This window comes from Oryctolagus cuniculus, chromosome 20 (genome assembly GCF_051225735.1).
Source record: "Oryctolagus cuniculus isolate XC-2025 breed Fujian yellow rabbit chromosome 20, ASM5122573v1, whole genome shotgun sequence".
Classification (NCBI taxonomy): domain Eukaryota; kingdom Metazoa; phylum Chordata; class Mammalia; order Lagomorpha; family Leporidae; genus Oryctolagus; species Oryctolagus cuniculus.
In genome coordinates, this window is record NC_142886.1 from 13423888 (window position 1) to 13450028 (window position 26141).

The following is a 26141-nucleotide window of genomic DNA, read 5'->3' on the forward strand; positions in this document are numbered from 1 at the left end:
GATGGAAGATCTCTCTCTGTCTCTCCTTCTCTCTGTGTAACTTTCAAATAAACAAATCTTAAAAAAAAAAAAAAGCTCCAAATGGCCAACAAATGTATGAAAAAATGTTCAGCATCACCAGTTACCATGGAAGTACAAATCAAAGGCACAGTGGGATGCACGTCACACCCGTTGGAACGGCTGTTACCAAGAACACAAAGGATACGTGTGCTGGTGAGGATGTCCAGAGAAGAGCTGGGAGTGTTGATTTGTACACTCATTATGGAAGCCAGTGTGATCACTCCTCCAGAAATTAAAACTGGAACTAACATACGATTCAGAGTGTCCATTGCCAGGTAGATATCCCGAGGAAATGAAATCAGAAAGTCCAAGAGACATTTGCACTCCCACGCTCACTGCAGTGTTATTCACAACACCAAGCAATGGAATCGACCTAAGTGCTCGACAGTGGCTGAACGGATCAAGAAAGTGTGGGATCCAAGCTACAGGCACAGTGGAAAACTACTCAGCCTTAATAAAGGAGACCCTGTCACATGCGGCAAGCAGGAGGAACCTGGAGAGCACTGTGTTAACTGAAATTAGCCAGGTAGAAAAAACACAACCACTGCACGATCTTGCTCACACCTGGGCTCTCAAACGCCAACCGCGGGAAGCAGAGCAGACAGGTGGTGATCAGAGGCTGGTGGGGACAGAGAGATGGGGGGGCTGGGGCAAGGTGGTGTGCCGGAAACAAATACAGGAAATAAATTCACGAATTAATAAAACATTCACATATAACATCTACTCATGTACTGTTTTGCTAGGCTACATTATTACAAATAAAATCTACAGAACCAAGGGCATAAGCATTCCTAATGACTCTTGATACTGATGATTAAATTACTCACAAACTATTGGGGTTTACAACGCTATTAGAAATCTATGAGGCTGTAAATTTGGCTACATGCTTGCATGCAGCATTTAATACGAAACAATTAGGGGGAATGATTTATGGGCTTATAAATTTGATAAAGTATCTAATATTTGAAATTTGCCTATTGTTTTCTTTTTGCCAAGAACAAAAGAACCCCCCCCCCCCCAGTTCCTACTTTTGAGAGTTTACTGTCCCCACGACGTGGGTGTTGGTGCTGGTCACTGGGATACCAAAGGACATTTTTCTTTTTTGAAATTTTTGTTTATTTGAAAAGTAGACACACACACACACACACACACACACACAAGAAGTCATCAGTCCACTGGATGACTCCCCAGACGCCTGCAACAGCCAAGGCTGGACCAGGCTGAAGCCAGGAGCTGAGGACTCAGACCAGGCAGGAACCCAAGGACTTGAGCCATCACGTGCTACCTCCCAGGGTGCTGGAACTGGAGGCAGGGCCAGGACTGGAACCCAGGCTCTCCCGTATGGGACGGGGGTATCCCGAGTGGTGTCTTGACGGCCGCTCCAAAGGGCTGTCCTCCCTACAGGGCAGGGTGTAGTCCCCATCATCGCCACAATGCACTCACTTCGGGGCAGCATGACACGGGGCCCCTTCCCTGCCTTCTCTCGTTGGCCCTCCTGCCTATCCTGTACTCATTTTAATAATGAGAACTTTAAGGCTCAATGGAATTTTAGGACAACAAAGCTAGCACAGAACTCAGGTGGTCTGTTCCCAAGGGCAGCTGGCGGTCACTTGGGCAGACAGAAAGTAGAAGCTGATCAAAGGCAGCAATAGGAACAGACAGGCCAGGATCAGCCTGACCTGAACTAGAACCTGCTCTCCACCACGTCCAGCCCAAGCGACCCCTAGCAAACCATGCCCCTCCTTGGGGTCTGGGAGACTCTTGCCCCACAGGGCTGGGGATACAAGGAACTCCACTCTGCAACAGCTGGAGCGTTGGCTCCCTGCTGGATTCCTCCAGGGAGGCCGGCAGAGTTCGGCACCACACCCTGATTGCCGTGGCCTGCAAAGCCGGGTGCCCAACAGGAGCTAACAGATCCACTGGACTTTCTCCCAGCAGCGAATGCAGACAGCCACTGAGGATTTCTGATGGGGGACATGCACAGAGAGCCAACGCCAGGAATACTGTGGAGCCTGGCATGCCAGAGACCCCAAGAAGGCACAAAATACAGCACAATGCACACTGTACAAGCGCCCCTCAGATCCAGGAGGACCCTCCTGGTCTCCCCTTCACCTCCCAATCAGGGCACCAAGAGCTGCCCGTGAGTAAAGTGGTATTTTCACAGCACCAACCAAACCCTCCTCTCAACTTCAAATCATCTTTAGACTGCTTTACCTCATGAAATATGAAGGCTATATAAATGGTCATTGTATTGTTTAGGGGGAAAAATCACCTGATAAAAGCCTATACATGCTCAGTACAGACAGAATATACTCTTTTAAAAAATATATTTTTATTTATTTATTTGAGAGAGAGAGAGAGATCTTCCATCTGCTGGTTCACTCCCCAGATGGCTACAACAGATGGAGCTGAGCCAGGCAGAACCCTGGAGCCAGGAGCTTCTTTCAGGTCTCCCACACGGATGCAGGGGCCCAAGCACTTGGGCCATCTTCTACTGCTTTCCCAGGCCACAGCAGAGAGCTGGATCAGAAGTGGAGCAGCCGGGACACACACAGGTGGAGGCTAAGCTTACTAAGCCACAGTGCCTTTTTTTTTTTTGACAGGCAGAGTGGACAGTGAGAGAGACAGGGAGAAAGGTGTTCCTTTGCCATTGGTTCACCCCCCAACGGCCGCTGCGGCCAGCGCACTGCGCTGATCTGAAGCCAGGAGCCAGGTGCTTCTCCTGGTCTTCCATGGGGGTGCAGGGTCCAAGGACCTGGGCCATCCTCCACTGCACTCCCGGGCCACGGCAGAGAGCTGGCCTGGAAGAGGAGCAACCGGGACAGAATCCGGCACCCCGACTGGGACTAGAACCTGGTGTGCTGACGCCGCAGGCGGAGGATTAGCCTATTGAGCCGTGGCACCAGCCCTCATAGTATACTTTTAAAAGACACTTTTGATCCGTAGTAGACTGATCTGGAACCCGTGTATACAGAGGACTGCCAGTCTCTCAGCATGAGAAGAACGCATTGATTCTTTTAAGGTGGTTCCTCCCCACTTGTTTATCACCCAAATCTAAGGCAAGGGAAAATTCCTCTCACCATTTCCTTTAGAGACAACTACTGAAATAGACACATTTTAACCCCAGTAGCAGTTCCTGTGTTTTATTTCTCTGGAGAGAAACAAAAATCACTTTGCAGTAATGACTGCCACCTAGTGGCCAAACATAAAGTTTTCACTAGAAAAAGACCTCACCATTGCTAAACAGACTTCAGTGGCTATACACTGGGAACACCATGTGGCTGCTGAATTTTTGGTATAGGGCTTTATTATATATATTTCTGGAAAACCATGCATTCCATATGCTTTATCCAATAGGCTCCCAATCTGTTCCAGGTTAATTTCTTGTTCTACCTACCATAGCATGGTCTAACTGCTGGGGAAACATTTGCTTATCTGGATTCCCAGGGGTTTCCTTTTGTAGGTAAAACTTCCTCGGAGCGGGGCCTAAGACACTGCCACGTTGACTCCATCAGCAGTAACCAGCAACCACGGCGGCTGTGGGAGCTGACTGTCCCGCACAAGGCTTATCAGCCGGTTCCAATCCTCAGTCTTCGGCTGGAGCCCTAGGAAGCACTCTGAGCAGTATCTGGGCCCTTTTGCTGGATTCCTGATGCTCCTGGTGCTGTCCTGGGGGCGGGCGGGCGTGCACAGCTCAGCAGGGGACTCATGGTGTCACTCTCAGTCACCCTCTCCGGCTCTGGGCTGTAACCCTGCCCCCTCCAAGACAACAGCCGGAAAACGGGGTGAAGGGCAGGTAAAGGCAAAGCAGGGAGCTTGGGAAATGTTTCAAGGAGCCTGCAGGGCAGGGCAGGGGGAACCGGAGCTCCAGAGGAACAAGGGAAACAGAGAATTAGGGGCCGCCGAGGACCGATGAGGAGGTGGGGGTGGTGGGATCCTCAACAAGCCCAGACCACGAGGGTGAGAGGCACAGGGGAGACCCTGAGCTGCCTCCTGCCGGGGCCTGGACCACACCATGCATGCCTGCTAACACCCCCCCCAGTCTCTCTGCCTCCCACATTGCCTGCCCCCACCACGCTCCAGGTCACAGCCCTCCCAGCACAGGTGTGAGCACGAGTGGTCCTCAAACACGGGGGACCCCCAGCCTCCCAGGCAGAGAAACGCCAGCCAGAAGGTCACAGATGGCATCTTTTCAAATCTCTCAGATCATCAACTTGATGGGGGGCAGGGAGAACGTACAGGCTGCTTCAAACAGCTTGTGAAAAAAATGGAGCTCAGATGTACATTTATTCTGGTGCAAAAAAAATTGTTGAAAGCCATACAAAGTTTTTTTTAATAATATATTTTCATGGATTTTTTGAGGACCCCTTATGCAATAGATAAAATTTTTTACACCAAAATAAACATATCTCTCAATTCCATTGTTCTGAGAACTTCTTTAAAAATTATTTGTTCATTTGAGAGACAGAGAGCGCTCCTCCTATCCGCTGGTTCACTCCTCCAGTGCCCCAGTGAGAGGGGCTAGGCCAGGCTGAAGGCAGGAGCTAGGAACAGGATCCAGGCCTCCAATATGAGGGGCAGGGACCTGACGGCTTGATCCATCACCACTGCCTCCCAGGGTTCACATTAGCAGGAAGCAGGATTCAGAGTCTGAGGCAGGGATCAAACCCAGGAACTCCAAAACGGATGCAGGTGGCCTAACCAGCGTTTTAACCACTAGACCTCACACTCGGCAGCCCACAAACCTGCAGAAGGACCCTCCTAGGCCTTCTCACTCTCGCTCCAAGGGTTGTGAATTTATGGATGCAGCACAGGAAGTGCGTAATGGCCTGCTCACCCTCTGCCATCAGACTGTGCAGAATTCACTCTCCTGGGCAGGGTCCAGGTGAGCCAGAAGCTCCAGCGACGACACCCATGTTAACAGCGACACCTGCACCCAGCCACCTTTATAGGAGCCCCAGAAGTTACCCAGCACAGCACTCCAACAAGCCTCAGGAGCCTGTGGGAACCACCGCCTCACCTGCAGAGCAAAATAACCACCCAGGCACTGAAATTGACAAACGCTGGGATGCAGATTTCAAAATAGCTGTTGTAGATCAACTCAAGGAAATTCAACAGAAGCATGATGCAGTATTCCAACAGAGAGATTTGGCAGAGAAATGGAAGTTATAGTGAAATAAAATTAAGCAGAAATCCTTCAACCGAAAAATACACTAAACGAAATTTTAAAAGGCGATAAAAGGGATCAATAGCAGAACAGATCAAACAAAAGAACGAATCAGTGAGCTCAAAATACACAGATGGAGGAGAAAAAAGAACCAAGAGGATTGATCAAAGATTACAAGAAATATGAGACAGCGTGGAAAAGAGCAAATCTTCCAGTTTTTGGATTTCAAGAGGGACTTGGGAGGGCCAAAGAGGCACAAAGAATACTCAAAGGGACAACAACAGAAAATTTCCCAAACCTAGAGAAAGAAACAACTGTCCAGGTACAGGAAGGCCAAAGGTCACCAGGCAGATCCCACTCGACCAAATCTACCCCAAGACATACCGTAATCAGGCTTTCCAAGGTTATAGGTAACGAGGGAATTCTCAAAGAAAAGAAGCAAATAACACATACATGGGTCCCGGGTCACCGGGCTACAGACTTGTGACAGAAACCAAACAGGTCAGGAGGGAGTGGGATGAGACTTTGACAACACTAAAGAATAAAACACCTGTCAGTCCAGAACTTCATATCTGGCAAAGCTCTTCTTTAGGTATGAGGGAGAAAGAAAGACATTCACAGACAGACTAAGGCTGAGAGAATGGAGAACATCACCACCAGACCTGTATTACAAGAAAATGCTAGCAGAAGATAGAAACAACCAACTAATTCAGGCTGCTCTGATACTGTAAACCTGGTGTGTAAAACATCTGGATCCTTACTGTCAAAACTAAAACAGTGTAACTACTGCACTAAAATGTGGATGTGGAGAGAAGTCAAATGTAACATAAACAAGTCAAAATGTTGGGAGAGATAGAATGTCTTATTAGGATTTATTATCTCTTCCTATTTCGATAACCAATGCTGTTATCATTTCAAGATAGCTTGTTAGAGCCAAAATAAGTTCTTGGTAAGCCCCAAGGTAACCAGAAAGCAAAATCTATGGAGATTTACAAAAAATAAGGAGCAAGGAATCGAAGTACACCAGCAGAGAAAATCACTGAATCACAAGTGAAAATTGTGAGTTAGGGACAAAGAAAGAAGGGAACTACAATAAATTTAAAAAAAACAAACAAAAAAAGAGTATTAAATCGGCAGCAGTATCTCACCCAACAATAATTACCTTGAATATCAATGGATTAAATTCTCCAATTAAAAGACACAGGATGATCAAATGGATTAAAAAACAGGACCCAGCTATACACTGCTTATAAGAAGCTCACTTCACATAGACTGAAAGTGAAAGGGTGGAACAGGGTATTTCATAGAACTAGAACCCAAAAGAAATCAAGAATGGCTTATGTTGCTGTCAGATAAAACGTAATTTAAAACAAGAAAGTCATTCTATAATGATAAAGGGTTCAATCCAGCAAGAGGAAATGATATTTGTAAACACACAGGCACTCACTATTGGAGCACCCAAATACATAAAGCAAATATTAACAGACTTAAAGGGAGAGAGAGACTCCAATACAACAGCAGGGGACTTTAACACCCCACTTTCAGAAATGGACAGATTCTCTAGGCAGAAAATCGGCACAGAAACAGCAGAGGTAAATGGCTCCTGAGATCAACCGGATCTCAGAACATCCATGAAACAAAGAGATGGGGGCGGGGCCAATTGGTGCCAATCAGGATTGCACCTGCTCTCCCATTCTGACTCCACAGCCCTGATGCTACTGAGTCTTCTTCATTCATCAGCACCATAAGACTGCAAAGACAAAAGCACCAGGGGCCTCACTCAACACTGACTGAACTCGAAGACTAGGTACACTCAAGGCACAGCAATGAGGAGTGAGTTAAGTAATCTGTGGCCTGTTCTTTAAATACTATGCAGCTGTGGGGAGCAACTCAGACTAGACTGTTACTCGAATTAAGACTTATTCTATGCATCTGCTCTCCCACAATATGGCGCTGAGAAGGGAGTAACAACTTCTACGCAGCTGCCTCTCGCCAACTTGAGTGATGACCTGCAGGAGCTGATCCTGCTCCTGATTGGAGGAGAGCAGCGTACTCGGCGTGTGGGTAGCAGAGTTGGGATTGGTGGAAGAGGACTATAAAGGAGGAGAGAGACAACATGCACCAGGAACATCTATCTGAAGGAACACCTGAGCAGCCCCCGAGAGAGCCGGCCGGCGGTGTGCCGCTCCCCCGTGGAAGTGGGGAAAGTGGCAGGGGGAACCGCCCTTCCACGGAGGTGGAAGGGTCGGTAGCCAACCCGGGAAGAACCAGCAGCAAACCCGGGGAGGGCCGAGCAGACAAAAGAACAGCGCAGGGTCCTGTGTCATTCCTCCATGAAGAGGGGAAGCGACATGCAGCCATTTAAAGGAATGAAGTATCTAGGTTTACACAATGATGAAACAACCAAGACACACTATTAGGGTTTTGTTTAAAAAGACAAAACCAAGGCACAGAATCCTGGGGGAAATACACTGTCATTTATATTTTTTAAAAGCAAATATAGGGGCTGGTCCTGTGGCACAGCAGATAAAGCCGCTGCCTGCAGTGCCACCATTCCATATAGGTGCCGGTTTGAGTCCCGGCTGCTCCACTTCTCATCCAACTCTCTGCCACGGCCTGGGAAAGCAGTAGAAGATGTCTTTGGGCCCCTGCAACCGTGTGGGAGACCCAGAACAAGTTCCTGGCTCCTGGCTTTGGATTGGTGCAGCTCCAGCCGTTGTGGCCATCTGGGGACTGAAACAGTGGATGGAAGACCTCTCTCTCTCTCTCTCTCTCTGCCTCTCCTCTTTCTGTGTAGCATAAATAAATAAATCTTTTTTTTAAAGCAAATATATGTGGTGTGCATATATGGTTTTATACATAAAACATTCTGTAAAAGGCGACATATGAAATAACAATAACTGCTTCTTTCAGAGAGATATTGATATTTAGAAGGTGCTTATTATTCTCTATCATTAATCGCTAAAAATGCGATCTGATCCGTCATTCCCTGCTTCATTTCCGTCCACGGCTGTCAGGACAGAAATCCACGGCCTGGCCCCGGCTGACCTGCACAACCTCACACTGCGAGGCGCTCAGCCTTGTTCACACCTGGTTTCCACCTCCCACCAGCAGGGTGCGCACTGCTTACTCTCTGCTGCACATCCTCCTTCATTCTCTTGGCCCAGCCAACTCCAACTCGCTCTGTCTTGCAGCTCAGCTGCGAGCTCCCTAGAACACGTGCAGCCCACATCCCTGCCTGGGTGAGATGCCCCAACCTGCTCCCAGGGCAGCCCCTTCTTCCCCATTGGTGGTGCAGAATTCACTGACCCAGCAGCCTCTGGCAGGGCTGCCCCTCCCACTGACTTCTCAGGAAGCATCTTCCCTCATCATGGGTAACAGGAGCTCACTTCTAAACCGGCGGCAGAGGAGTGCCCGGCTGGGGGGCGTGACTCACGGCTGGTGTCGGCCAATCACGAAAGCCTCTCCTGGCTAGCCGCTTGCTCTTCCAGCCTCGCCTGATGCTAAGAGCAGCTGACCCAAGTCTAGGAAAAAGCTTTGCTCCCTGATTAAAAGAGAGTGGCCCGTGTCACCCTGCAGCCTCTGCCCTGTGCTTCCAGCCTCAGATGCCGCCATGAGAACAGATGACACTTGGGGCGGCAGCAAACGCCTTGAGATGCCACGCGGCAGAGCCATCGCTGTGCAAAGAACCCAATCCTGGCATTGTTAATAGCGGGCCTCTCACTATGGAAAGTAACAAGGACAAAGTTCGTACCGATGAACTAGAACCCCAGCCTTTCTACATTGTTCACAGCCCCGTTAGCCAGGGGTTCCGTTAACTGCAACCGAAACCATTCCTAACAGTGGACCATCCTAGGGCAGGCAGACTAGCCACCCCAGCATCAGTCCCTGGTGCCCTGAGGGCAAAAGCAAGGGCCTGGGGTCTCCCAGTCCAAGGTCCCCTTTCTGGATCCTTACACCTCTGGTGCTTGGTCATTGGCAGTCCAGAATCTAGGAGCAGAGTCAAGGCCAAGTTCACTAAGCGATTCCGCCCATGACACCGCCTCTGTTCTCACGTGCCCACAGCTTTCACTGTGGCAGAGAAGAATGAGGTATGAAGACCTGGCCAATCGCAGGATGCAAGAGCCTCCAGGAGTCCCTGCCCTAGGGCAGCAGGAAGGAGAGGGCGGGGTCATTAGTTTCCATCTTTTCGTCAGGAGCCATCAGTACGTTTATACAAGGGTGCTTCAAACAGTTTGGGGAAAACAGAATTAAAAAGGAAGTTTATTGAGGCCGGCGCTGTGGCGTAGCGGGTAAAGCCGCCACCTGTAGTATCGGCAAAAAGGAAGTTTATTGAGGCCGGCGCTGTGGTGTAGTGGGTAAAGCCGCCACCTGTAGTGTCGGCATCCCATATAGGGGATGGTTCGAGTCCCGGCTGCTCCACTTCCTATCCAGCTCTCTGCTATGGCCTGGGAAAGCAGTGGAAGATGGCACAAGTGCTTGGGCCCCTGCACCCACACGGGAGACCTGGAAGAAGCTCCTGGCTTCCAGCTTTGGATCTGCGCAGCTCCAGCCATTGCGGCCAATTAGTAAACCAGCGGATGGAAGACCTCTCTCTCTCTCTCTGTCCCTCCTCTCTCTGTGTAACTCTAACTTTCAAATAAATAAATAAATCTTAAAAAAAAGAGGAAAAAAAAAACCAAGCCAAAAGTAAGCTTATTATGTTACTAAAGAAATCTGAAATCCATACATATTAGGGATCTTCAAAAAGTTTACCAAAAATGTGTATTATGAAAAAAATATTTACATGGATTTCAAAAATTTCTTGTACCAAAGTAAACTTTTAATTCCATTTTTTCCCATGAACACTTTGAAGTCCTTTTGTATGGTTGTACCGTGGGAGCCAAGCCCCAGAAAACTTCTGATACTTAACTTTATGAAATCTTGAACAACTTTTCCAAAATGTATGTATTTGGGGCTGACATTGTGGTGCAGGTGGGTTAAGTCTCCCGCCAGCAACACTGGCATCCCCTTTGGGGACTGCTTCAAGTCCTGGCTGCTCCACTTCTGATCCAGCTCCCTGCTAATGCGCCTGGGAAAGCCCCGGAGGACGGCTTAAGTGCTTGGACCCCTGTCACTCACACGGGATACCTGGATGGAGTTCCAGGCTCTTGGCTTCAGCCTGGGGAGTGAGCCAGCAGATGTAAGATCTCTCTGTGTCTCTCTCCAGCTTCTGAATAAATAAATACTTTAAAAACTGTATGTATTTGCTGGGGAGAGAGAGAGAAAGAGGGCCCACTCACTGTTTTGTTCACCAGATGCCCACAGCAGCCCATCTGGGCCAAAGCCAGGAGCGGGGCCTACAACCCAGGTCTCCCACCTGGTGGCAGGGACCCATTTGTCTTGAGCCACTGTCTGCTGCTTGCTCAGCTCTGCATCAGCAGGGAGCTGGCGTCAGGTGCACAGCTGGCTCGTGACCCTGGTCCTCTAGCAGCGAGGCCACGGGGGCGGTGGCGGGCAGTCTGACTCACCGGGGTCTGGAAGCAGCAGAATAACTGCGTGAGAAAGGGGTGATTGCGGGCCAGGGCCAGGATCCGCTTCTCGGTCATGGTGCACTCCACGTCGTCGTCCTGCAGGATCACGTCCTTCTTCAGCACCTTCACGGCGTACAGGTCTCCCGTCTCCTTTATCCTCGCCAGCATCACCTGCGGCAGAGCAGCAGCAGGGCGCGTGAGGGGGTTCCTCCCGCAGGTGCCGCGGCGCGGGCACGCGAGCAGCGCGAGTGTGTACGAGACTCACCTTGCCAAAGCTCCCCTTCCCCAGCACGCGGATGAACTCGAAGTTGTCGATCCCCAGCCGGTTATCGGAGTGGACCCCGACCCCGTTGCCTTCCTTGATGCCCTCCTTTCCCTGTCGTCTTAGCGTCGACCTGGACACAAGTTTCTGCAGAGACAGGAAATTGCGGGGTCAGATGGAGGAGCAGGCTCACCCTCACTCAGCAGGGCACGTGGGGCGAGAGCAGGCCGGGCCCTGCGGCTCCCAACTGTGTCGCCATCAGCTTTTGCTCTGTGCGCATGGCCCTGTGAGAAGAGGGAGCTGCCAAGTGCATCTAAGCATGGAGTTGCAGACTGGGCTCACACGGAGCAGCCAGATTCCGAGAGCGCCACCTAGCGTCCACTCCTCTTCTTGCAAAGAGTAGCTTTTTTTTTTTTTTTTTTTTTTTTTTTTTTTTTTTTTTGACAGGCAGAGTTAGTGAGAGACAGAGAGAAAGGTCTTCATTCTGTTGGTTCATTCCCCAAATGGCCGCCACGGCCGGTGCTGCGCCAATCCGAAGCCAGGAGCCAGGTGCTTCCTCCTGGTCTCCCATGCGGGTGCAGGGTCCAAGCACTTGGGCCATCCTCCGCTGCCTTCCCAGGCCATAGCAGAGAGCTGGACTGGAAGAGAAGCACCCGGAACTAGAACCCAGGGCCCATATGGGATGCGGGCGCTGCAGGCGGAGGATTAACCAAATAAGCCACAGCCCCAAAGAGTAGCTTTAAAACCAGCTTAGAGAACCTAGTCCCATTTAGCACTAGGACACAAATAAATGATACAACTTTTTTTATACAGTATTTTAAATAATATAAGAAATAAAAATTAATTGTAGCTGTCGAGGGTTTCAGCCAGCAATGAAGATGCTATTTGGGACAATGTGTCCCACATTAGAAGGCCGAGGCTTGAGTTTCTGCTGTGCTCTTGATTCCAGCTTCCTGCTAACATGCAACCTGGGAGGTGTCGTGATGGCTCAAGTATTCAGGTCCCTGCTGCCCATGTAGGAGGCTGACTGAGTTCCTGGCTCTTGGCTTTAGCCTAGTCCAGCCCTAGCTGCTGTGGTCATTTGGGAAGGACTCCAGCAGACACAACATCTCTCTCTCTCTTTCTCTCTCTCTCCTTCTCTCTCTGCTTCTCCAATAATTAATTTTTAAAATGTCACTGTGGGGCCGTGTTGCGGTATAGCAGGCTAAGCCATAGCTTGCAATGCCAGCAAGCCAGATCAGTGCCAGGCCCGTGTCCCAGCTGCTCTGATTCCAACCCAGCTCCCTGCCAATGTGCTTGGGAAAGCAGCAGAAAATGGCCCAAGTACGTGGGCCCTGCCACCCACGTAGGAGGCCCAGATGGAGTTCCAGGCTCCTGGCTTCAGCCGGGCTCAGCCTGGGTGTTGCAGCCATTCTGAGAATGAATCGGTAGATGGAAGATCTCTTTCTCTCTCTGTCTCTCCCCCACTCTCTGTCACTTTGTCTTTCAAATATATAAAAAAAAATTTTTTTAAGTGTTAAAATTAATTGTAAAAAATGACACCAAAAATATGAAGGATAAAATTTAAAGACTTAAATTCTCATCAGGCTCCCCTCAAAACACAATGGCTATTCCAAAAACATTTGTGGAAAATGTTCTTGGGGCTGGCGCTGTGGCTTAGCAAGTAAAGCCGCCGCCTGCAGCCCTGGTATCCCATATGGGCACCGGTTTGAGTCCTGGCCACTCCACTTCCGATCCAGCCCTCTGCTATAGCCTGGGAAAGCAGTAGAAGATGGCCCAAGTCCCTGGGCCCCTGCACCTGTGTGAGAGACCCAGAGGAAGCTTCTGGCTCCTAGTTTGAATCAGCGCAGCTCCAGCTGTTGCGGCCATCTGGGGAGTGAACCAGCAGATAGAAGACCTCTCTCTGTCTCTCTCTCTCTCTCTGTGTAACTCTGACTTTCAAATAAATAAATACATCTTTTTTTTTTTTTTTTTTAAAGATACACTTCTTTTGGAGCAATAAAGTTTTAAAAATCCATGCATAGTTTTTTCATAATATACCTTTCCAGGAATTTTCTGAAGAGCTCTTGGATGTGGATTCCAAATTTGGGGGCACCAAATAACTATCTCTTAACCACATTTTCCACAAACTGAAGTCCCTTGGCAAACCCGGGCCATATAGTCATGATCACCATGGAAGATTTCTCAGGGTAATCTTCTGGAGATGGAGTTCCTTGGGCCAAGGTGTTAACTCTGAAGACTTCTGGTAGGATGTCCACCTGCCCCGCCAAAGGCCAACCTGCACTCCCACCAGCATATGGAGAGTTCTGGTGTCACCACCCGAGACAGGAAGTACACGTGGCCGCCTCGTCGGCTGGGGCGCTCATCCCTTTACGCTACATATGTCCACGTGGGGACGCATGTATGGCAAGCTACCGCCTTGTACAGATCAAAAGTCTGACATCCTGGAGCTTTTGACCTATTTAGCTAAAAACAGCTGATCTAGGGCAACGTCTGAGTGACGTTTGCAGTAAACCAACAGTTCAACAGCCGCAAACTACAAGGAGGCTACTATCTTAACCCAGTGAAACCGCACTACCAAGATTAATAATAGATCAGCTAAAAATCCAGGGGTTGAAATAGCTTCTCCTCTAGACCTCGCATCATACATTTTTCAAAGACAGAAAAGTGGTGCCAGTTAGAATTTCACTTCCCCCACTGATACACGTCCCGTGGCCGGGCTGGCACTGGCTACAAAAATGCAAAGCAGTCTTGCTCCATCGTCCCTTCAATCCATCCTCCTCCCGAGACAGAGCTCAGATTCCCCTCTCTTAAGGTTGTGCTGTCAAACAAAAGGCAATCTTGGTTTTCCCACTATGAAACATTATTACACACATGGCACTGCCCATTCCTACAAGTTTTGCTACACAGTTAATGTGCTCTGCCCCATATTTTAGAAGCCCTGGCTTGGGCTGATATCCCATGCATTTTAAATTCCCCTCCTTGGGGATAGGCAGCTGGTCTAGCAGTTATGATGCCAGTTGTAGGGGCTGGCGCTGTGGCACAGCAGGTAAAGCCACTGCCTGAAGCACCGGCATCCCATATGGGTGCTGGTTCAAGTCCCGGCCGCTCCACTTCCGATCCAGCTCTCCGCTATAGCCTGGGAAAGCAGTAGAAGATGGCCCCAGGTCCTTGGGCCCCTGCACCCATGTGGGAGACCCAGAGGAAGCTCCTGGCTCCTGGCTTCAGATCGGTCCAGATCCGGCCATTGTGGCCATTTGAGGAGTGAACCACTGGATGGAAGCATTCTCACTCTCTCTCTCTCTCTGCCTCTGCCTCTCCATGGCTCTGCCTTTCAACTAAATAAATAAATCACAAACTTTAAAAAAAAGCTTAAAAAAGATTTCAGTTGAAAGCTTGGATCCAAGTCTCAGCTCTGTCCCAATTCCAGCTTCCTGCTAATGTGTACCCTGCAAAGCAGCAGGTGTAATAGTTCATGAGGCTGGCTTCTTGCCACCCAGGGCCTGGTTCTAGGCCACTGTGGTCATCTGGAGAGTGACCTAGCAGATGGGAGCGCTCTGTCTGTCTCTCTTTCTCTGTGTCTTTCGGGACAAAAAGAGAAAGACAGACAGAAAGAAAGACAGAAAGACAGAAAAAAGAAAGAAAGAAAGGAAGGAAGGAAGGAAGGAAGGAAGGAAGGAAGGAAGGAAGGAAGGAAGGAAGGAAGAAAGAAAGAAAGAAAGAAAGAAAGAAAGAAAGAAAGAAAGAAAGAAAGAAAGAAAGAAAGAAAGAAATCCCTCTCGCCCCATCAGTATCCTGCCTGCCAATCCACAAGTCAGGCAGATTCAATGGATCTTTCCAGTGCTTTCCTGAAATCAAGAACCACACTACCGCTGTAAGTCCCCGAGGTACTAACTAGACAGGAGACTCGCGGTAAAACGGGTTTGTGCTGAGGTTTTCTGAGTTTCCAAGAACCTCGCAGAACAGCACTTCCCTTCCCTAGTGCCCAGAGGTTACTGAGCAGGTGACCTAAAATTCCCCGGAACTGAATACCCCAAGTCATCTCGCAGGTCTCAGGGACGGAGCTGTTGCTATGTCTCAGCTCTCTGCAGACGCTGGCTGGCTGGCAAGGCCAGTGGCCGGCACTCCAGGCTGAGGACAAAACCCGTCCCGGGACCTGACAGCACCCAGAGGAAGGAACACAGGTGATAAATCCACAGCCCTTAAACACACACTGCAGAACTGCTGGCTTCCAGGACTGGGCAGAGCCTTGGGGGCTGCGGGTTCCAGCCTTTAGAAGAAAGAAAGCTGATGCCCACACTGACAGTCAATTGTCCCACCTGGCCCAGCCAGGTCTCTGGGCTCCAGGCTCCAGGCTTTTCAGACAAGGAGCTGATTTTTCAGGCATGAAGGCATGGGGGGTGGGGGCGCTGTGGCGCTCTGGTGCAGTAGGTTAATCCTCCGCCTGTGGCGCCAGTGGCGCCAGCATCCCATATGGACGCTGGTTCAAGTCCCAGCTGCTCCCCTTCCAATCCAGCTCTCTGCTATGGCCTGGGAAAGCAGTAGACGATGGCCCAAGTCCTTGGGCCCCTGCACCCACATGGGAGACTGGAAGAAGCTCGCGGCTCCTGGCTTCAGATTGGCGCAGGATCCGGCTGTTGCAGCCATCTGGGGAGTGAACCAGCGGATGGAAGATCTCTCTGCCTCTCACTGTCTGTAACTCTACCTCTCAAATAAAAAAAAATTTTCAAAAAAGAACGAAGGGGGTAGGGATAGGGTGTGGGGGAAACTTTTGTCCTGCTTCCTGCTGTCTCTGCATGCTCCTTATTTTTCTTTCTTTTTTAAAAATTTATTACTTATTTTGAAAGTCAGAGAGAGAAAGAGCGCTTCCATTTGCTGATTCACTCCCCAGATGGCCATGACAGCCAGGGCTGGGCCAGGTTGAAGCCAGGAGCTTCTCTGGGGTCTCCCACGTGGGTGGCAGGGACCCAATCACTTGGGCTGTCTTCTGCTGCTTTTCCCAGGTGCATTAGCAGGGAGCTGGATCAGAAACAGAACCCTGGGACCCAACAGGAGCCCATGTGGGATGCTGGCATCACAGGCGGCGGCTTTGTCCGCTACAACGCAGGTCCCGCTGCTCACTTCTCACCCTTTTACTGCGCGTAGAATTTTATTGATGGAACAAAATACAGTTGAAAATGCAGCAACTCGGATGACGGCGCCGGCTGAGATCAGAGTATGCCACGCGCTCCCACCTGGCCTCACCACACCCGAGCAACTTCTAAATCACGACACTCGCCAAGCAGCGGCGTCTCACCGAGGTTGGCGAAATATTTCCAGGCTGGAGCCCCATGCCGGCCAGGGTCTTGGCGAGTTCCACGGCGTTGACCCCACAGTTGGGGGCCACGTTCGCTTGACATCGGATGTGCACGTTCATTTTACATACTGCAAGGAAGAGGAAAGAGAACCCGTGTTCAGGAAGGAACCGAATCAGCGCGGGACCGACAGCTGATGACACGGATCAGACAGGCTGCGTGGACAGTCGCAGCTGACTTAATGGCATGAGCCGGTACCAAGATTAAAACACCCATCACAGTGACAGCGTACAGCCAGTGAAATCGCAAGGCTTGTGTCCACTGACTACTTCCTTTGCTTCTGTCTCTCCACAGTGCAATGCGAGGCAGTGGTCTCAACACGACAGACAAGCCACCGCTCAAGCCGGTTGGGTCAGGTTTCTAGGTCCAGCTTGCTTTCTGAGCAGCGCTGTGGTCAGCCAGCCCCGGCAGCACAGGGCGGGCGTCCTGTGAGGCTGCGGGTCCCCGGGTTTGCAGCCTGTGGTTGTTACTGCTTTGGGGAGGGGCAGGGAGCAGAGGACACCGTCTGACACTGTGTAAGGGTCAGGTAAACGGGGGCTGGAACAGGTGAGCCTAGCTCCCGGTGTTCAGGAAGCTGGTCTGGGTGCCGAAGGACCTGAGGTTTTCCTTTTTAAAAAAAATTATTTATTTAATTTATTTGAAAGGCAGAGAGAGACAGAGAAAGAGATCTCCCATCTGCTGGTTCACTCTCCAGGAGCCTGCAACAGCCAGAGCTGGGCCAGGCTGAAGCCTGAACTTAATCCAGGTCTCCCACGTGGGAGGCAGGAGCCCGGATACCTGAGCCGGCAGGAAGCTGACACCGGAAGTGAGGCCAAGCATGGCGGTAGAGATGCAGACTGTACAAGTGGCGGTTTTGCTGCTGCAAGGAACACATGTCCTACGGCTGAGGTTTAATCAGCAGAAATAAACTCAGATGTGGCTGAGGGCAGGTAGAACTGAGCGCACCCAACCACTCCTATTTTCTGGAGCCAATCTGTTTCTCAAAGCAAGCACAGACCCAGCTTTTGTGGGGCCTGATTTTCTGTAATTTAGATCCCTTGCAAGACCTGGGCCTCCAGTGTAAGCTGCATCTCTCAGGAAGACTGGGACGGAGACACGGGAGCCAGCAGTGGCCCCTCCATCCCGCCACACAACAGTGACAGCAGAGCCTCCAAAAGTTCGTGGCGTATGTGTGTGTGTGTGGCGGGGGAAGTAGCAGCGGGTGGACACCCGGCCGAGCAGCTAAGACACGGCTCGGGATGCCTCCATCCCATACTGGAGTATTGGGTTTGAGTTCCAACTCCACTCCTGATTCCGGCTTCCTGCTAATGCACACCCTGGGAGGCAGCAGGTGATGGCTCCAGCGCTTGGGTTCCTGCCACCCACGTGGGACACCAGACTGAGGCCCAGGCTCCCTGCTTAACCTTAGCCTAGCTCTGACCATTCCAAGTATTTGGGGGAGTGACCCAGCAGGTGATTTCTATAAGTCTGTTTCTCTCTCTCTCTCTCTCTCTCTCTCTCTGCCTTTAGAATAAATAATAAATAAGCGTTTTTTCAAAGTTCATGGAAAAATGGGATTAAAAATGTTTACTTTGGTGCAAGGGGTTTTGAAATCCACGGCATAGCTTTTTCAACATGTTTTGCACCAAAGTAAACATCTTTTAATTCCATTTGCCACACACCTCTTGAAGGATCCTCGTATTTTATTAAGTATTTGAGAGAGGAAAAACGGAAGACGGTAGGAAGTGAGAGGGTCCCAGGAGAAACGGGGTTCTGAGTAAGAACAGGCAGAGAGCAGGTCTGCCGTTGTCACGGCACGGGCCGGCAGCCTTGAACCTGGTGTCTGCTCAGCAGTGAGACAACATGACAGCCAGCTGCCTCACCGGATTTAACGTGTGACTTAACCGTCCGATAGTTAGCATTTGGGATCAGAGGCTTGACAAGTGACTATATACAAATATGTATCAATCTACTAGGATGTGAACTGACGACATATCTAAAACCACCCGTCCCAGGTCAAGTGCTGAGCCTCGGGGACCCCCAGCAGCTCGCCGCACGGTGTCCCCCAGGGAGGTGGGTACCCGGCACGCAGCGTCTCACTTTTACACTGAAGCCCTTGTCGCATTATGCCCCAGAGCAGGGAGCCGCAGTGATCGCAGAAGGTGGGCACTTTGTAGTTGTGGATGCTGAACTTGTGCGGGATGTTGATGCCAAACCTCTGCTCGGCAATCTGTGGAGAGGAAATAGGAGGGCAAGAGCTCAGCTCCCAGCGCCACGGCCTCTGTGCACACTGGTAGCGGGAGCCCAGCGCCAGCCCAGTGCTGCTGGGCATCTCTCTGTCCGGTACTTGGCCTTGAACCAGACCAAGCGCATTTTCCACTGCCCAAGACAAGATAGAAACAAAGCAAGACAGGTTGTCCACTGTTTGGGAAGACCAACGGAAATGAAGACTGTCATCCCGTCTACTGTGCCCGGCATCTCTGCGCTCTTACGCTCAGGTGCACCGGCGATTCCAGCAGTACCTGCCTGGCCACACGCTCCGCAGCCCACGGCACACCTGCGCGTGGTGCAGATCCACTCACCCCCAGGGGTGGGTCAGTTATCGGCCTCTTTCTCCTAAGAGCTGTGGTTCCTAGCTCTGTGCACGCTCCTCGGCAATCCTGGACATATCCAGATCCAGCAGGTTCCGGTGAGACCTCCCTCAGTGTCTGCAAACCCACTGCGCACCAACCCAGCAGCGCCTCATCTGCTTTCTCCCTCCTGAATTTAAAACGTGTGAATCTGGGCACTGAATCCAAGGCGAGGGAAGAGGACGAAGCCCAGGTTCATAGGGATGGACCCACGAGGTACTTTCTTAAAAGTTCACAAAAAGTAGAAAAGCAGGATGTTTATTTTTGATGCCAAAAATAATTCAAACCTAGTTTTTTTTCAGAATGCACATTTTCAAGTTCAAGTTGTTGGGAACCAGGCAGAGGGCTCCTTTTACTCCACCCAAACTGTTGCAGAATTAGGAGAACTGGGAGCCATGGGGTTCCCACCCAGCTGGCCACTCATGGGGCCCTCACAAGGAGAAGCCGTGCTACCCAAGAACTACAAACACTACGTAACACAACCAGAGAGAGGACGGTCAATCCCAATACCACCCTGGCTGTCAAGGACAGTGGGAGGAGAGCAGGGCGGGGCAAGGAAACAGGGAGAGGGAAAAAGGGAGAGGGGAGCAGGGAGAGCGCACCCACACACACACACACACACACACGCGCGTGCGCGTGCACACACGCACACACACACACATGTGCCTGTGGGTGCTCCGTCCACAAGCTGCCACCCCCGTACCTTGGAGTCCACTTTGTTCACGTTGTTTTGGCAGGTGCAGGCCGTCACGATCAGATGATGGCAGCGTTTATGGACGACGCAGGTGCACACTAGGAAAGGCAATGCCGCAATGATTGGTCAGGGGCAGCACGGTCTGCAAGGCTGTGCCAAGCCCACGTCCGGCCCACGAGGTGACAGCCGGCGCTCCCACCCTCCCGATCTGCTCTGCCACTGTCCCACAAAGACTTGAGCTCGAGCTCCAGTGCTCCACCAAGAGGGCCTGAACTTACTTCCTCCTTCCCGACTCCATGGCATCCTGCACCTGCCCAGGACGGGAAATCTTCCCTGGCACCTCACTGCCAACCCGCTCCGATTTCCCAGCCAGACCCCGCGCCCTCCCAGAGGCTACCTGCCCCCTCTCTTCTGTGATCTGGTTGTTCTCAGAACTAAACCTGGAACAATGCTCACCCTCCCCTGCACACTGTTGCCCTCTGCTGTCCCTGGGACGTCCTCTTCACCTCCTGAACAATGAAACCTGAACTTCAGGACGCGAAGCAACTCCAAAAACGTCTCTTCTGTGACACTACCCCACCCATGGCCCCTTTCTCTGGACTCCAACCATCTCTCCCTCCTGCGCTGCCCACAGCCCGCCGCCGGCCTCTCTCTTCACACCTTCAGCACCCAGCCGTCACCTGCTCTCGGAATTCCCAGCCTGGGGCCTGCAGCAGAGCTGGCCTTAGAGACACCCATTAGCTGAGTGGCTCGACTAACTGCTCTCCTGTTCAGAACCTTCTGGATAATATGGTCTATCCCGTCTCAGCTAGAAAACTGACGGTGCAGATGGAGGCAAGCTTGTCATGACAAGATGAACGTAAACAACGAAGCAGTAGGAAAATACGTGGCGTTTGAAGGTCTTTGGAGACACGCGGAAGGTTTGGGATTAAGTATATAAAGTGATGGGGCCAGCGCTCTGGTGTAGTGGGTAAAGCCACCGCCTGCAGTGCCAGCATCCCATATGGGAGCCGGTTCTAGTCCCAGCTGCTCCACTTCTGATCCAGCTCTCTGGTGTGGCCTGGGGAAGCAGTAGAAGATGGCCCAAGTGCTTGGGCCCCTGCTCCTGGCTACTGGCTTTGGATCGGCACAGCTCTGGCCGTTGTGGCCAACTGGGGAGTGAACCAGTGGATGGAAGACCTCTCTCTCTCTCTCTCTCTCTCTCTCTCTCTCTCTCTGTATCTCCTCTCTCTGTGTAACTCTTTCAAATTAATAAATAAATCTTTTAATAAAGTATAAGAAGTGACACATCAGCAAACGTCGCTATACCTTAAAAGAAACCCAGCTGTCACCAGGGTGCGTTCCCAGGAGCACCCAGTGGCTAGGGCCCAGAAAACTGGCCCATTTCTCTGGGAGAACCTCACACCCATCTGGTCTCACACACAAGGACCTGAATTTTCAAGGCATTTGGTTTGGTCTGGATTAGCTGGGCTAGACTTTGTCTGTTTTATCAACTTTTGCAAATCCTCTGCTGTTCCCAACTGTTCTGCATCACAGTTGATTCTTTTCCTGGTTCATTCTAGGCTCTTATCTCTCTTCTTTCTCTAGATTTCCTACGTGGAAATTTGATTACTGACTTTTTTTTTAAGTTTTATTTATTTGAAAGTCAGAGTTACACACAGAGAGAAGGAAAGGCAGAGAGAAAGAGAGAGAGAGGTCTTCCATCTGCTGGTTCACTCCCCAATTGGCCACAATGGCTGGAGCTGTGTCAATCCAAAGCCAGGAGCATCTTCCAGGTCTCCCACACCAGTGCAGGGGCCCAAGAACTTGGGCCATCTTCTACTGCTTCCCCAGGCCATAGCAGAGAGCGGGATCGGAAGTGGAGCAGCCAGGACTTGAACCAGCGCCCATATGGGATGCCGGCACTGCAGGCGGCAGCTTTACCCGCTATGCCACAGCGCTGGCCCCTGAATTATTGATTCTGATCTTTCTTCTAATGGACGCAGTGAGTGCTATGGGTTTCCATCTGAGTACTGCTTTTGCTGCATTCTGCTTCATTTGATCAATTATGTTTTCATTTGGTTCAAAATATTTTTTATGTTCTCTTGAGTCTTTTTATGTTCTCTTGACCCATGCAACGGAGAATGTATGGTTTGTGCTTCAGATACTGGGGAGTTCCCCAGTGCATTTTCCGTGACCGATTTCTAGTTTGATTCCACTGTGGTCTGACTTCCCGACTTTCATATTTGGGAATGTGTGTGTTACGGCCCAGAAGGGGGTCCCTGTTGGTGAATGTTCTTTGAGAGCATCAGAAGAATGTGGATTCTGTGTTGAGGGGCAGAGCGTGCTGTAGGCGTCAGGCTGTGGCTGTGCGATTTAGGTCAACTACACCCGGCTGGCTGCCCGCCCGCTGGGCCCATCTGTTGCAGTTACTGAAGTCCCCAGCTCCACCAGCTGTTGCATCTGTTTGTCCTTGTAGTTTTTTCGGTTTCTGTCTGGCGTGTTTTGATGTCAGGCTCTCCTGTATCAGGGATGGTTGTGCCTCTTTGAAAAACTGATGCCAGGGCCAGCGCTGTGGCGTAGTGGGTAAAGTCGTAGCCTGTAGTGCCAGCATCCCATATAGGCACTGGTTTGAGTCCTGGCTGCTCCACTTCTGATCCAGCTCTCTGCTATGGCCTGGGAAAGCAGTGGAAAATGGTCCAAGTCCTTGGGCCCCTGCGCCTGTGTGGGAGACCCAGAGGAAGCTCCTGGCTCCTGGCTTCAGATTGGCACAGCTCCAGCCATTGCAGCCAACTGGGGAGTGAACCAGTGGATGGACGACCTCTCTCTCTCTGTCTCTACCTCTCTCTGTGTAACTCCTGACTTTCAAATAATAAGAAAATAATAATAATAAAAACCCTTTGCTTATTCCATAATGTCCATCGGACAGATGGCGTCGCTTTCTCTGAAGTCTGTTTTGTCTGAAACACCTACTCTGGGGTCGTGCGCTCCTGAACCTTGTTCGCGTGGGAGACGTCTCTCCCACTGGCATTTTGTCTCACATACTCCTGACTACGGCTCTTGTCTGCTCTTTAAACAGTGGGCCCCTCCTCCCCCGACCCCTACCCGATAAAGATCAGGCCACCAGGTTTCCTGGCACCACAGGCCAAAGAGCAGAAGAAACGAATCCAGATACCGAGAGACGTATCCTGGATCTCATATTTTAACTCCAAAATTCTAATCTTGTCTCTCCAGAGTTTCTCCACTTCACTGGATACGTGGAAGATGCTCAGACTGGACTGCAGTACACATCCCTGTAGCTGCAGGCCCAGGCAAAAAATCAGCATTAATTCGGCTCCCGAACTATCTTTTCATTTAGGGCTGAATTAACAGCAGAGGCCTATGATCGCCATTCTATTGGGGATATATCTGTTTTTTCCCTATCTTTAAGACCTCAGTAGAATTATGCATACATATTAAAGTCACAGTAGATCCAAGAGTAGGGCTGACTCGGTGGTTCTAAGGGAAATGTTTCACACACCACCTGCTGCAGAGAAGGTGGGATTCCCTTAGTCATGCGTGGGCTGTCACCGGCAGAGGAAGAATCAACATAACAGGTGTTTCAGTACAAGCAAATAAAGGGATCACCCGGTCCAGCCGGGGTGAACCACCAGGAAGGGCTCTCTTATCGCTCCTCCCACTTCACTGCATCCCAGTGGTGCCACAAAGCCAGTAAGTTGGTCCTGTCTTAGAATTATGAAAATCGGAAGAGTCTAATGTGTAATAACGTAAAAAATCACCCACAGCATCATCTTCAGCATCTCTTGCGTTTTTGTTAAATTAGAAAATTTCTAAAAAACCAACTTGGATAATAGTTTCTGTTTCCTATTTGGGCAAATGGAAAACAGCATTGTGAGGGCAGGGATTTGGCCTAGCAGCCGGGACACCTGTGTCCCACACCAGGGGTGGGGTGGGGGTGGGGCATCTACATTTGACTCCCAGCTCTGACTTCTAACTCCAGCTTCCAGCCAAGGTAGACCCCGGGAGGCAGCAGTGATGGCTCAAGTAATTCAGTTCCTGCCACTCACATGGGACAGCTGGACTGGGTTTCCAGTTCATGGCTTCAGCCTTGGTTCAGCCCTAGCCACTGTGGGCATCTGAGCAGCTAACCAGCAGATGAGAATTCTCTCTCTCCCTCTGCTTCTCAAATAAACTAAAAAAAAAATTCTGAAAACCAAAAAGGAGCAGCACTGTGCTACTCCACACACCTACTGACAATGGGCATGTAAAAATACCGAAGTTTCTCCGAGATTCAAGGGTATGGCTCATAAAATGCCATTACCTTTCGGCGCATTCATGTTATTGCTGAGACAAAACCCTCCACAATGAAGCATTAGTAGATAGCTTGGCTTCAGATTTAAAATATCCCATCTGTGCTAAGATGCAGCCAAGATCTAACCCAAACTAAAGACTGTAACACTTGGGGGTCTCCTCTGACCTCCGGAGAGCTGTGCACCAATCACAACCTGAATGGGTTATTTTTTTTCTTGGTATAATCATCATTTTTTTCTTAACACAGGAGTAAAATTGAAAACAGTTTTTAAAAAGTTTTCTTACCTTGGCATTGATAACCCTGCTTTCCAAACACGCCCCTGTTCAAGACAACAAAGAAAAAAATTGCCATCAGTCAAGTTACTTCTGCAGTAACCCCTCCTATAATGACAGTTGCTTAAGGAAAACAAATTTCATACTCTGATCCTTTGTGAGAAAAAGCACAATTGCAGGGAAAGGCACATGTGTGCTTTGAGCCTTGTTTGTCACCAGGAGACACAAAAGAAATGGAGGGCAGAATACTGCAGAGATCAGAAGTGGGTGGGCACCAAGGAAGGGCCCAGTCCACCCAGCTCCCCGCACCTCCCACAACCCCCAGAAAAAGGACCCTCGTTGGCCAGCGCCGCAGCTCAATAGGCTAATCCTCTGCCTGCGGCACCAGCACACCAGGTTCTAGTCCCGGTCGGGGCGCCGGATTCTGTCCTGGTTGCCCCTCTTCCAGGCCAGCTCTCTGCTGTGGCCAGGGAGTGCAGTGGAGGATGGCCCAAGTGCTTGGGCCCTGCACCCCATGGGAGACCAGGAGAAGCACCTGGCTCCTGCCTTCGGATCGGGGCAGCGCACTGGCCGTGGCGGCCATTTGGAGGGTGAACCAACAGAAGGAAGACCTTTCTCTCTGTCTCTCTCTCTCACTGTCCACTCTGCCTGTCAAAAAAAAAAAAAAAAAAAAAAAAAAAAAAAAAAAAAAAGAATAAGAAAAAGAAAAAAAAAGGAAGTAAAAAAAAGAAAAAGGACCCTCGTGAGCGTGCGTGAGCCTTAGGCTGAAGGATGCGTCCACCACCCTCCTCTTCCTGATGCTCACAGAGATGGACACACACTGAAACACACACATAGTCCCCAGTGGCCACAGCACCTGTGTGGCCCCAGCACCTCCCCAGTGGCCACAGCACCCCCAAGTGCTGCCACGCTAGTCCTCTGTGCTCACAGCTGCAGTCTCTCTCTCCCAAACACATTCTATGGGTGATGGTGATACCATTCTCATTCTCGTTAGCCAGCCCACAGGACGAGCCACGCGTGGCTGGGAGTCTGTCGCATGCTGTACAGTTTGATCCAGACACAAGCCACGGGAGGCAGCACACACAGGGAGGTGGTGACGTGTGCAGAGGCCGGCCTGATGGTGCGACATGGGGCACGCTGCCTGCTTCTTTGTGCCATACCCACCTGCTGATGAGATCCACACTGTTCAAGGGACTTCAAACCTCCATGGAAAGTGTGTATGATGAAAAGCTATCTTTTTATCCCAGTTTCCATGAAGTTTCTAAAGTACCCTTGTAGATGTCATACACACACCTAGATTGTGTGTGTGTGTGTGTGTGTGTGTGTGTGAGTGTAGGTGCAAGTCAGAGTTAAAGGCCTTCTTGGGTGGGGTTAGTACTTCCTTGGTGGAAAAAAAAAATTCAGCGCCATTATCAAAGAAGTTTCCATCACAAACGTTCTCACTGAGGTCAAAGTCTCACCACAAACGCCCCCAGGGCCTGAAGAGATCACAGCGTGGTGGGAGCAGAATGGGGTGGGGTGACACACACGGGCGCAGGGCAGCCAGCCTGCAGGGCCGGGGAGCCAGGTCTGCGGGAGCCAGGTCTGCGGCTGCAGCGCGTGCACGGCCCACGGGTGCACAGCCACGGAGCTGCAGCTTCCGCACAGAAAACGTGGGCGGGGTTTCCTCCTGCACCGACATGTAGGCTTCCCTCCCAGCGGCCAGCGGAGGCTTCTCCAGGCTCCATTCTCGGTTTCAAAGGCCAGAAACCTTGTCTCAGCCTGGGCTCTGAGGGCTCAAATTTGACGGCGCCAAAGCGGTCACTAAAAAAGTCAGTGTTCAGTATCAGAAGGCTGCCCTGAACCAAGCGCTCCGGCCTTTGTTTAACAAAAGGCGGAACAGCTGCAAGAAAACCATGAATCTCCTTTCAAGCTGCTAA

General features: G+C 50.6%; 1 protein-coding gene across 2 annotated transcripts in view; it reads right to left on the reverse strand.

Annotated features, from left to right (window-relative positions):
* The window catches only part of PRKCH (protein kinase C eta), a 276210-nt gene that overhangs the window by 97442 nt on the left and 152627 nt on the right, over nucleotides 1-26141 (reverse strand). For both annotated transcript variants that reach the window (XM_051826092.3, XM_089322579.1), the window contains exons 4-9: nucleotides 24235-24269; nucleotides 19669-19757; nucleotides 18436-18565; nucleotides 16299-16426; nucleotides 11006-11149; nucleotides 10738-10911 (exon numbers count right to left, since the gene is read on the reverse strand). In XM_051826092.3, the coding sequence (XP_051682052.1) occupies nucleotides 10738-10911; nucleotides 11006-11149; nucleotides 16299-16426; nucleotides 18436-18565; nucleotides 19669-19757; nucleotides 24235-24269 (700 nt within the window). The remainder of the gene's footprint in view (nucleotides 1-10737; nucleotides 10912-11005; nucleotides 11150-16298; nucleotides 16427-18435; nucleotides 18566-19668; nucleotides 19758-24234; nucleotides 24270-26141) is intronic.